At 43.3% G+C, this 12,846-nt stretch overlaps 2 protein-coding genes across 2 annotated transcripts in view; one reads left to right on the top strand and one right to left on the bottom strand.

Moving 5' to 3' along the window:
• The window catches only part of LOC120940957 (maternal DNA replication licensing factor mcm3), a 46,450-nt gene extending 45,739 nt beyond the window's left edge, over nt 1–711 (top strand). Inside the window, exon 17 of the mRNA XM_040354122.1 lies at nt 419–711. Coding sequence (XP_040210056.1) covers nt 419–617 — 199 coding nt within the window. The 3' untranslated portion in view covers nt 618–711. The remainder of the gene's footprint in view (nt 1–418) is intronic.
• A 10,170-nt stretch (nt 712–10,881) lies between these two features.
• The window catches only part of LOC120940956 (meprin A subunit beta-like), a 61,827-nt gene continuing 59,862 nt past the window's right edge, over nt 10,882–12,846 (bottom strand). The window contains exon 15 of the mRNA XM_040354120.1: nt 10,882–11,061. Within this exon, the coding sequence (XP_040210054.1) occupies nt 11,047–11,061 (15 nt within the window). The 3' untranslated portion in view covers nt 10,882–11,046. The remainder of the gene's footprint in view (nt 11,062–12,846) is intronic.

The following is a 12,846-nucleotide window of genomic DNA, read 5'->3' as shown; positions in this document are numbered from 1 at the left end:
GGAAAAACTAAAACATTGCATCTGGAAGCAGACTGCCCATAACGGTAAGATTGGGCTCATTTTATGTCGTGCTAATCTTCCTTTTTTATATATATATATATATATATATATATATATATATATATATATATATATATATATATATATATATATATATATATATATATATATATATATATATATATATATATATATATATATATATATATATATATATATATATATATTCTCTGATCTGCCACTAGGGACTCTGATACCATGACTACACTCCTTGTGCAGTAAAATCACTGCAGCATTGTCTCCTTTGCTGTAGCTGCTTAGACAGTTGCCATCTGTGAATAGCCACACTTAGCTGACAGTGACAAAGACCATGCAGTTTAAACTTTTGTTTTCATTCTTGTTCCAATATCACTTTCAGGATAAAGCAGTTTAAAGCTGCTCTCGTAAAAGCCTTCAAGACTACGCGCTCCCAGTCTGTTGCCATTGGTCAGTTATTGGAATTGATCAATAAAGGAAATCCTGATCCATTTGAGTCCTCAGAAGTGAAGAAAGCCCTGGACAACATGCAGAATGATAACCAAGTGATGGTGGCTGATGATGTAGTATTCCTAATTTAAAATGTAACTTTTTCTTGTCTGTTTTGTAATAATGCAATATATTCTAGTTTTGTATATGTATTTATAGCATGAAATAAACCAAAGGCTAAACTACTGTGTCATTGTAACTATATAAGGGCTCTTTCACACTGGCAGATCAGCTTACCCAGTGGGGAGTCTCTGCTGATACCTGCTGAGCAGGCGGGTGATGGGTCCATGTCTGCTCCTCTTATGCAGAGCAAACAGACACGGCTCACTCTCCTGTGTGGGCAGTTGGCTGTAAATGGTCCGACTGTCCATTTTTACATCCAACTGTCATCTGATTGCCCCATCTGTCTGTTTTTAGCAGATAGGATTCGATCAGATGTTGGCGGGTTTAAACTGACACATGTCCTTTTACATCCGCCACTTCATAGAGGGCAGTGGATGGTCCGACCGGTCCGCCTGTGTTAAAGCGGGAGTTCACCCGAATTTTTTTTTTTAACATTAGATTGATGCTCATTTTGTCAAGGGGAATCGGGTAGTTTTTTTTAAATCGAAGCAGTACTTACCGTTTTAGAGAGCGATCTTCTCCGCCGCTTCCGGGTATGGTCTTCGGGACTGGGCGTTCCTATTTGATTGACAGGCTTCCAACAGGCTTCCGACGGTCGCATACATCGCGTCACGAGTAGCCGAAAGAAGCCAAACGTCAGTGCGGCTCTATACGGCATCTGCGCACCGACGTTCGGCTACTTTCGGAAAATCATGATGCGATGTATGCGACCGTCTGAAGCCTGTCGGAAGCCTGTCAATCAAATAGGAACGCCCAGTCCCGCAGCCCATACCCGGAAGCGGCGGAGAAGATGCATCTCTAAAACGGTAAGTACTGCTTTGATTGTAAAAAAAACACCCGATTCCCCTTGACAAAACGAGCCTCAATCTAATGTTAAAAAAAAAAAAAAAGGTTTTTGGGTGAACCTCCACTTTAAGAAACCGAATAAAGATGTTTTTATTTTATTTATTTTTTGCCATCTCCCCTGCCTTCCCCATCACCGCCCTCTCCCCTGCCTTCCCCATCACCGCCATCTCCCGTGCCTTCCCCATCACCGCCATCTCCCGTGCCTTCCCCATCACCGCCATCTCCCGTGCCTTCCCCATCACCGCCCTCTCCCCTGCCTTCCCCATCACCGCCCTCTCCCCTGCCTTCCCCATCACCGCCCTCTCCCCTGCCTTCCCCATCACCGCCCTCTCCCCTGCCTTCCCCATCACCGCCCTCTCCCCTGCCTTCCCCATCACCGCCCTCTCCCCTGCCTTCCCCATCACCGCCCTCTCCCCTGCCTTCCCCATCACCGCCCTCTCCCCTGCCTTCCCCATCACCGCCCTCTCCCCTGCCTTCCCCATCACCGCCCTCTCCCCTGCCTTCCCCATCACCGCCCTCTCCCCTGCCTTCCCCATCACCGCCCTCTCCCCTGCCTTCCCCATCACCGCCCTCTCCCCTGCCTTCCCCATCACCGCCCTCTCCCCTGCCTTCCCCATCACCGCCCTCTCCCCTGCCTTCCCTTAAAAAGAAAATTCTGACAGATGGGCCGCCAGCTGCTGTCAAAGCACCTGACCAAGACTGACAACTGGTGAATGAAAAACCGGAATAAGCACTTGGAAGAAGAAAACCAACTACTGAGACAACTTGCCTTTGGTAAGCGGACAACTTAATTACGGTGGTGGGCACCTTCCGTTTTTTTATATCACCGCATTCAACTGGCACTGTATCTGATAATCATATCTGCATCATTCTTCATTTGGTCATCGGTGTTTGAGTTTTGTGCTGATATCATTAAGAACTTTTGAGGTTTGGTTTGCCAATTGTGTGCTGTTGGCATACAATTTTGGGATCACCGATTTGGCGTATTAACCTTATTTTTTATACATATAATTGGACATTCATTTTGTGAATTTATATACAAATTTTTCCTTGCACTCAGATTTTTTTGTTTTGGTTAATTATTGTGCACCATTTTTGGCATATCAGCCCCTGGATGCCAATCTTTCAATGTGAATTGGTATTGGTGAAATTTTCAATTTTAATTTTCATTGAATTTTTTATATTGGCGCATTCTTCATTTTTTATCTATTTTTACATAGTCAGGTTGAAAAAAGACACAAGTCCATCCAGTTCAACCACAAAAAATAAAAAAACAAAATAAAAAACACAGTAAAATCCTATACACCCAACTCCATACCCACAGTTGATCCAGAGAATATTGTGTATTATTCCACCAGTGCTGCTGCCTTTATTTTTATCTTTATTTTCTGTTTGACCAATCATTTGCCCTTTCATTCTACAGTGTTTTAAAGCAGAGGTAGGCAACCTTACAGAGATTTACCTGAACAACATGGGAGAAGTTAAAGATCACAGGGCACAGTGTCTTCCATGTTGCCTCCCCACACCGGACTAAAACCTATAATTGCCGTACTACCAGTGGCGGCTCGTCCATAGGGGCGCCTGGGCGCCGCCCCCCCCTCCTGTAGTCACAAAAAAAAAAGTTTTTTTTTTTTTTTTTTTTAAACGGCCCCTTTTAAGAAATTTTTTTAATTTCAATTTTTTTTTTTACCAAATGCACTATGTGGCGCCGACCACGTGCGTTATGGGAAGCGACACGTCCAGGCAATCACAAGATTGCAGATGCGGCGCTTCATTTGCGGGCTTTAGAACCGCCTTGTGGCGCTTACCGGGTAGCCACAGTGTCTGCCAGGCGCTCGTAGTGTCTATTACTACGGCCGGGCAGATTGATTGACATCTAAGGCCATGATGTCACTTCCTGTTGTGTCTGTCTCTCTCTCATCGCCCCTGAGAGAGAGAAGACAGGAAGTATGAGGAGCAGACTCGTCCACAGCCATGGCTCCACCAAAATAGTAAGTGCTGCTGCTGCCCCTCTGTTGAATTTTCCTTTCAAAGGTGAGGTCGTCGGCGGCACCCCCCCCCCGGATCCCCCCCCGCTTATCATGAATAAGAATGTCATTTTTTTAGGGCGAATTTCGGTGGCACCCACAGCCCCCCCCCCCCTCCACGCTTATCAGCATGAAAAAGAATGTAATTTTCAGGGGGAATTTCGGTGGCAATATCCCCCCCCCCCCCCCCCCCCCCCTATTAACATCTTTAAAAAAAATGACATTTTTGGGGGGAATTTCGGTGCCACCCCCCTTATCTTTAAAAAAAAAATGGGGCAGTTGATGCAATTGATGGGGCAGTTGATGCAATTGATGGGGCAGTTGATGCAATTGATGGGGCAGTTGATGCAATTGATGGGGCAGTTGATGCAATTGATGGGGCAGTTGATGCAATTGATGGGGCAGTTGATGCAATTGATGGGGCAGTTTCTGCTACTGATGGGGGCAGGCGCTGCAAGTGACGGGGGCAGGCGCTGGCTGCAAGTGACGGGGGCAGGCGCTGGCTGCAAGTGACGGGGGCAGGCGCTGACTGCAAGTGACGGGGGCACGCTCTGGGCTCCCACTGATTCTGCATTATGGTGAGTTGAATGGTTTCATTTTATATTGCAATGTAATAATAGAAATAATGCGCTTCAATCATCCTGACACCATAACAACCATGGTGCCGTGATGATTGAAGTATCTTTAGATTGTTAAACTTTCTAGAATACACATTTATATTGTTGTGTAGAATCTGGGCCTGCTGTCCCCCTCTCTCTCCCTCCAACCCTCGTTCATCTCAGATGCTAACCACACCACCTTAGAGCTACGACCACTATTTCGATTAAACCACGCCCATTTCCACCAAGTGGGAGGGGTCAAAAAGGAAGGGCGGGGTCTGGCGCCCCCCCATCCTAAAACTTCACCAGCCGCCACTGCGTACTACCAAGCTGCAATCACATGCCTTTCACTGCAATTATTGGTGTAAACATTTTGCCTCTTCACCACCTTGTATAATTTCTCAGAGGCGCATTGGAGCATTGCATACCGCACTTGTGAAAGAGCCCTTAGTTGCATTTGGCAATAGCACTTTTAAGGCTCATTCACGACGTGAATTTGGGGGTGGTAAAACCCTGCCCCCAATCCCTACCCCCTTTAGCTGCTAAGTGGGAGGGGGGCAGGGTGCCATGGGAGGTGGATGCTTGAGAGTTACTATTAGCTCTTAAGCAACCAGAATCAACAGTACCAATGGAAATCGTTGGGTAACTGGGAGTTTACTGTACTACATTCATTATAGTATCAGCTACATACTATATACACAAGTAGGATTTTTGTTTTGTGGAACGTCCTTACTTTTACCTTGGGAGAAACCCTCCTGGAGTATTTTTGATCTGGTGGGGGGGGGTCAGCAGCAGACTGGAGGAAACCCTCTAATCATGTAAAAGTACATTTTTCCACAAGTCATCAATTTCTAACAAATGAAATTAATGGATATAGTGAGAAAATAGGCCATTATGTTACTTAAAGCGGTGGTTCACCCTTATTAACATGTTTTTAGCATAAAATTTGGCATAGTAGCGCGAGCTACAGTATGCCTGTCTTTATTTTTTTATCCCTGTACTCACATTGTAATCGTAGACACAAGATTTCGACTCCCCGCGGGGAATGGGCGTTCCTATGGAGAGGGAAGGTGATTGACGGCCGGCTCTGGCACGTCACGCTCCCCGAAGACAGCCGGAACAGGTCTCGGCTCTTCACGGCGCTATACGGCGCCTGCGCACAGACTATGCGCAGGCACCGTGAAGCGCCAAGTCCTATTTCGGGTATTTCCGGAGAAACGTGACGTGCCAGAGCCGGCCGTCAATCATGCTGCCTCTCCATAGGAACGCCCATTCCCCGAGGGGGATCGGAATCTTGTCTCTACGATTACACAGTGAGTACTAAAAAAATAAAGACAGGCATACTGTAGCTCGCGCTACTATGCCTCATGTTATGCTAGAAGAAAACATTATTTTTTTTTATTATTAATAGGGTGAACCCCCGCTTTAAAAAGTTTTTATGCATTTCCATAAATTTGCCTGGTGTAATGGATACTTTGAAAACAACAAGAGCGCAGCTAATAGCACTAAATATTGATTGTAGAAGTTCATCCTTTGTGGGTGTATCGTGTGCATCACCTTCTGTCCCATCTGAAGAGTTGAACTCATCTCCTTGTCAAATGTTGTACTCAAGGCCTAAACAGGTAGGTTTTCTTTTGGTCCCGAAAGATTAAAACGGTCATTTGTAAATATCAAATATGACATATTTACCTGCTCTGTGTAAGGGTTTTTTGTACAGAGCAGCCCAGATCCTTCTCTTCTCAGGTCCCATGCCGGTGCTCCTGAACCACAGCTCTGTTTTTTCAACACACTCACACACTGAGCTGCTCCTTGGCCCCATCTCCTAATTGGCTCACTGACTGTGATTGATCGCATCGGGAGCCAATAGCTCCCACCACTACAGAAAGCCAATCGGCAGTGCCAGTCCCTGGAGAGACAAGGCTCTCGTGGACATTGCTGGATCGAGAGGGGGCTCATGTAAGTATAGGGGGGCTGCTGCACACAGAAGTTTTTTTTACCTTCATGCATAGAATACATGAAGGTAAAAACCCTTGTGTCTTTACAACCACTTCAATAAAAATAAACTTTTTAAGGCGGTGCCTCCAAGCGGCTGACAGATGCGGGTACAGTTAGACCCTATGAAAACATCAGCTTTGACATGTAGACTGTAAGCCAATTTGACTGCTGTGTCAAAATGAGATATCTTGCTCAGTCTGGTATAGGTATACCTCACTTTTAAGTATGCAATGGGGTTTATTTACTAAAGCTGGAAAGTGAAAAATTAGGCCCATTTCTGCAAAGAAACCAATGAGCTTCTAACCCCAGCTTGTTCAATTAAACCTGGTAATACAACCTGGAAGCTCATTGGTTTCCGTGCAGAGGTGAGCCTGATTTTGCGCTTTCCAACTTTAGTAAATAAACCTCATTGTGTACTTAAAAGTGGGGTATGCCTGTAGTAGTCTGAACTATATAAGACAAGTTGTAGGCAAGATGTTGATTTTTATACTGATTTTTGAAAAGTCGACAATATTTTGATGTTTTTTATACATGCTTAATTTTGTTCGTTTTATTTACTCAGCTGCATCTGTTAGACCCCTTTCACACTGAGGCAGTTTTCAGGCGTTTTAGCACTAGAAATAGCCTCTAAAAAGCTCATGAAACTGCATCCCTTTCAGTGCAATGAGTACTTTAACACTGGGGCAGTGCACTTGCGGAACATTATAAAAAGTCCTGCAAGCAGCATCTGGGGCGGGTTGGGAGCGCTATAAATAACACTCCTAAAACGCACCTGTCTATTGAATTTAATGGGCAGCGCTGTCAAAGCACCTTAAAAGAGCATAAAAACTGGACTTTTTCCCTTTTAAAAAAAAGTGCTACAAAAACACTGCAAAAACGTGTGGTGCTTTAGCAGCGCTGCAGTGTGAAAAGGGTCTTATATGGCTTTTGATTCACAGGGAAAATCTAATAAGTCTAATATTTTCCATTTACTTTTTAAAGCTGCTACTTTGGAAAAGTTTCCTGGGACTTCAAAAGCTGTGATCAGTGACGCTGTTACGAGAAAAATTGCGGTGTTGAAATATCACCTGAAGGGAAACATCAGGAACCTCATCAGAATACCACAAATAAACTTATGTCATTAATGTCATTTACCACAGTTAACACCACTTTCTATTCTCTGTGTTGTAGTTTTTGTATATTTACATGATAATAAAGTGGTGTGTATTGTACTGTGTTATTGTTTTTATTTCCAAATGTTTGCTGGTTTTATAATATATAAAATACAATATATAAAATCACAGCATTTCAAAATGTAATAGGAATGTATTGTTTTTTTATTTTGCATTCAGAAGTACATTTACATTGTTTTTTTAAAATATATTTTAAAAAAACATTCTTAATATATTTTTCCCAAATATATTGACATATATTTGAAATACTACAATTTTGGCCATATTCAATATATTTCAAAAATATATTTCAATATATTTGTGAATATAATTTGAAATATATTTTGAAATGCAAATATATTCATAAATATATGTTAAATGTACTTCTGTATGCATTTGCAATATATTTATTGCTACAAAAAATATATTGCTAAAGTGCATTTTGGAATGCATTGTGAGTGTATTCATAAATATATGTTAAATGTACTTCTGAATGCATTTAGCAATATATTTCTGAATATATTCACAATGCATTCCAAAATGCACATTGCAATTAATTTATGGCTGCATAAATATATTGCTAAATGCATTCAGAAGTACATTTAACATTTATGAATATATGTGCAACATATTTCACAATGCATTTCCCAATATATTCAATAATATATTCACAAATATATTGAATATGGCCAAAATTGTAGCATTTCAAATATATGGCACAATATTATTGGGGAAAAATATATTAAGAATTTTTTTGAAATATATTTAAAATATATTTTTCTTCCACATGGGCATCTCTGTCCTATCATTTCTTCCACCAAAACTCAGATCATAGTGTAAAAAGTTTTCCAACAGCATTTATTAAAAATTGAAGACTCAATTTTAAAAGTGCACAGCTGATAATAAGCCTCTTTCCCCTTAAAGCGGTTCTCCACCCTAAAGTGGAGTCCCGCTGATCGGAACCCTCCCCCCCCCCCCTCCGGTGTCACATTTGACACCTTTTTAGGGGGGAGGGGGGTGCAGATACCTGTCTAAAGACAGGTATTTGCACCCACTTCCGGCCCGGGCAAAAGACGGGCATTCCGTCACATCCCGTGGCCCCCCGTTGTGTGCTGGGAACACTCGGCTCCCAGCACACAGCGGGAGCCAATCTGCGGGCGCAGCGCGACTCGCGCATGCGCCGTAGGGAACCGGGCAGTGAAGCCGCAGCGCTTCACTTCCTGGTTCCCTCAGCGTGGATGGCGGGGGGAGCAGCAGAGAGACGAGCGATCGGCGCTGGACTCCAGGACAGGTAAGTGTCCTAATATTAAAAGTCAGCAGCTGCAGTATTTGTAGCTGCTGGCTTTTAATATTGTTTTCCCATGGCACATCCGCTTTAAGGGTCCTGGTCTCCACACACTAACAAGAGGGTGCATTGCAAACTTCCTGTCATGCCCTATGCGGACTTCATCAGGGCAGATTTTGGGTACTTTTGGATGGCTGTCTCTGGCTGATTTCACACTTTTGTGGTCTCTTGTGTTAACATGTATTATGTTGTGCATTATCATGGTTTGTGTTAAATGCATCTTCCACCTTTTTGTAAATTAATTTTATAAATGCACCAATTCTGAAACAATGGATATGCACAATTTATTTGCATTGGAGCAATGTACAGACTCCTGCAGTTTGTATGGCAGTCTGGACGTTTGGTTACGAGTGTGGTGATGTTGCTGCACTTGTGCCATTCATATCTACAACACCCTCTGCAGTGGAAGATGAATCTTGACAGGCAAAGGCACACATAGAAAACAAAATTAAAGAAAAAAACAGGTGCCATAGGGATCGAAAACCCTGAGATTCAGGTAAGAAGGGGAGGGGGTGTTGTAAGGATGGGGGCTGCAGAATGTGACCATGTTAAACCCTAAATGTGATTTTAACAGGAAACCTAGTCAAAAATCAGAAATGTTGCCTTTTATGGTTACCCAATAATTATGCATAGGCTCCCAATGCACGGCAATTGACAAACATGCACATAGGCTTTTTTTTTTTTAATGCAGTACACCACAACACATGGCTTGTGCTTTGTGTTATGCTCTGCAGCATGGGTCCTTTGCAAGAATATGTGCTAAAATACATGTTTTACTGTGTGTACCACAACATATAAATCAGAATGGGTCCTTAGTCAAATTTGTAGTCATTGGCTTATAGTAGCAGTATTTGAAGGAATTATGGGGAAATTGGTTGCTGACCTCCTGCATATGCTATTTGACTATTTTGCTTCCCCCTTTAAAAAAAAAATATCAAATTGTAATCATCTGCTTACTGAATGTGGATCAGTAACCTAAAGTTTAAAAGCAAGAGGTTTAGCATGACGGACAAGCAGCTAGTATTCACAAAGTAAGGGTCCATGTACACTGAAAAAAAAAAAGTGTTCCCTTGGCAGGAAAAAACGCCCTTACAGGATTTTAGGAACATTGAGCGTTTTTTTTCCCCCAGACAGAAAACTCCATGTTTTTTCTGTTTCTGAACGCTGAGCTTAAAATACACTATATCAGGGATATGCAATTAGCGGACCTCCAGCTGTTGCAGAACTGCAGCCCCCATGAGGCATAGCAAGACTCTGACAGCCACAAGCATAACACCCAGATACAGAGGCATGATGGGACTTGTAGTTTTGCAACAGCTGGAGGTCCGCTAATTGCCTATCCCTGCACTATATTGTTAAAAGTATTGGGACACCAATATGGGAAGGTTTGACCATTCTTCCAGAAGTGCATTTGTGAGATCAGGCACTGATGTTGGACGGGAAGACTTGTCTCACAGTCTCCACTCTTAATTCAGCCCAAAGGTGTTCTATGGGGTTGAGGTCATGACTTCATGCAGGTCAGGCAAGTTCCTTCACCCCAAACTCGCTCATCCATGTTTTTATGGACCTTGCTTTGTGCACTGGTGCGCAGTCATGTTGGAACAGGAAGGGGCCATCCCCAAACTGTTCCCACAAAGTTGGGAGCATGAACCTGTCCAAAATGTCTTGGTATGCTGATGTCTTAAGAGTTCCCTTCACTGAAACTAGGGGGCCAAGCCCAACCTCTGAAAACCACAATACCGCCTCCACAAAATGATTTGAAGGGGTGACCCAATACTTTTGGCAATATACTGTGGATGAGCAAGTTTGGAGTGGAGGAACTTGACTAGTCTGCACTGAGTCCTGACCTCAACCCGATAGAACATCTTTGGGATGAATTAGAGTGGAGACTGCAGGCCAGGCCTTTTCATCCAACATCAGTGCCTGACCTCACAAATGCGCTTCTGGAAGAATGGTCAAACATTCCCAGACATGCTCCTAAACCTTGTGGACAACCTTACCAGAAGAGTTGAAGCTGTTATAGCCACAAAGGGTGAGTCAGCTCATTATTGAACACTACGGACTAAGACTTGGGTTGCCATTAAAGTTCATGTGCGTGTAAAGGCAGTCACCCCCAATACTTTTGACAATATAGTGTATGCCTCTAAATGTCTCAATGTGCATAAACACATAGGATAACATTGAGCTGCTTTTACAGACAAAACTCCTGTAGAAGCAGCATTTTTAAGCCAATGTGCATGGACCCTAAAGCAGAAATGGCAGGATCCATATTCCTTTTATGAAAAGTTTACTTTAAATATATTTTTTTTATGATTAATGAATACATAACTAGGCTAATTAGTGGCAGTTTATATTTGCTTGAAGTTCAGTAATGTTGGTTCTTCACTGAAGCCATTAGAGTAAACATATACTTGATGATCTATCATGGAAGAGGCTCACAAGGAAATTTGCTGAAAGACAAGTTTTGAGATAGGTTAGCATATAATCAAACTTATGTACAGTTCAATGAGAAAACAAGTAGAATGCACCAGAAACTGACCAGTTGGGCTCATTGAAACAATTCAGATGGGCACCCTTACCATGGAAGTAATAATAGTACATGCTAGAATATAGTTTTTTTCCCCCAGAGAGAGAGCATTGTGATCAGTTTAGAGTAGTGGGGGTCAAATTTTAAATTATGGAGTGCCTAAAGTGCAGCTCCCATCCAGCTGCAACTACAACTATACTGTAGGAGGGGGATCACTTGGTCTGACAATACTACAGATGTTTCCTCAGTGCCAGATGCTGGAATGCTCTCTAGCCACTGCCCATCTGCAAAACCACAAGTGGCAGACCCAACCCAGGACATGGCAACCCAAAGAAAGAGAGATGGCAAGCTGCATGTTGGACATCAGGAGTATAGAGGGGATACATCACCCTGGATGTGAGCATATGGATATGAGGGACATTCCCCTACACACAACTTGTACTATCAAAAGTATGAAATGCATGGTTGATCAAACATGTCTATAAGTGTAAAATGGAACTAGAGTGACAAATTTCCATTTTCACCATCTGTCAGATGCCAGGAATGAACACTTGGCGACCGCCTAACTGGGGAATGTACATCATGATTTTGATGTTAAATACCGTTAATATGGCAGCAGCTAGCTGCCATAACCCCAGTATTTTCTTGCAGTTGGCTTTAAGGTAAAAGTGGTCCCAGTGCTCTTTTGCCACAATATTACTTTTATAGGAGGTGGCAGAGGTCCCCCCACCGCTTCCTGGTGGTTTCCAAACTTACCTGAGCCATCTGTAAACCCGGAATCGATCCAATGCGGCCCATGGCTAGGCAGAAAGTCAAGTGAGGGCAATAGAGCCCCCACTCTGCTCTATGCCTTTGGCTGACCAAAGCGACATCTGATGTCTCTTAGGGTTCTTTGGCAGATAGACAGGATTTTTTTTTCTTAACCACTTGCCGACTGGGCCATAGCCTAATGACGGCTACAGCGCGGTCTGCTAGTTCTGGGAGGGCGTCCATAGACGTCGTCCTAGAATCACGCTTCCCTCCTGGGGTGCACGCCCGGGAATGTCCGTGACCGTCGGGTTGTCAAGAATTTATATGTGTAATTTATGCTCCTAGAATGCCTAGAGATGCTACTTGCATGTTTGGTCTCTGTATGTGGCCAGGCTGTGTAAAAGTCTCACGTGGCATCGCCAGACTCAGGGGGAGTAGCAGAATGTGTTTTGGGATGAAGTTACAAATATGCCTATACAGTGTGTGAGAAATAGCTTGGTAATATGAATTTTGTGGGGGGAAAACAAATCTTAATTTTGCAAAGAATTGTTGGAAAAAATTACAACTTCAAAATACTCACAATGCCTTTTGTTAAATATCTCGGAATGCCTATTTTCCAAAAAGGGGTCGATTGGGGGGTTATTGTACTTTCCTGTCTTGTAAGGCTATTTTCACATTGGGGCGGTGGGGGTGTTAACTAGTTTTGTGGCGATTTACAATTGTTTTAACTGCGCTTTTCGGTTAAAAGTGCCCCACTAGCGCTCAAAAAGGGTTAAATGTGCCCACGAAGCACCGCTGCTGAATCGCTTTGGCAGCGCCGGCTATTGATTTCAATGGCAGGAGCGGTGTAGTCAATGCTTCCACAACCCTCCAATGATGCTGCTTGCAGGACTTTTTTTTTCCCGTACTGCAAGCGCACCGCTCCAGTGTGAAAGCACTCAGGCTCTCACACTGTGGC

The sequence above is a fragment of the Rana temporaria genome, chromosome 5 (genome assembly GCF_905171775.1).
Source record: "Rana temporaria chromosome 5, aRanTem1.1, whole genome shotgun sequence".
NCBI classification, from domain to species: Eukaryota; Metazoa; Chordata; class Amphibia; order Anura; family Ranidae; genus Rana; species Rana temporaria.
Note: the sequence above shows the minus strand (reverse complement) of the source record. Positions and strands in the feature narration are given on the sequence as shown.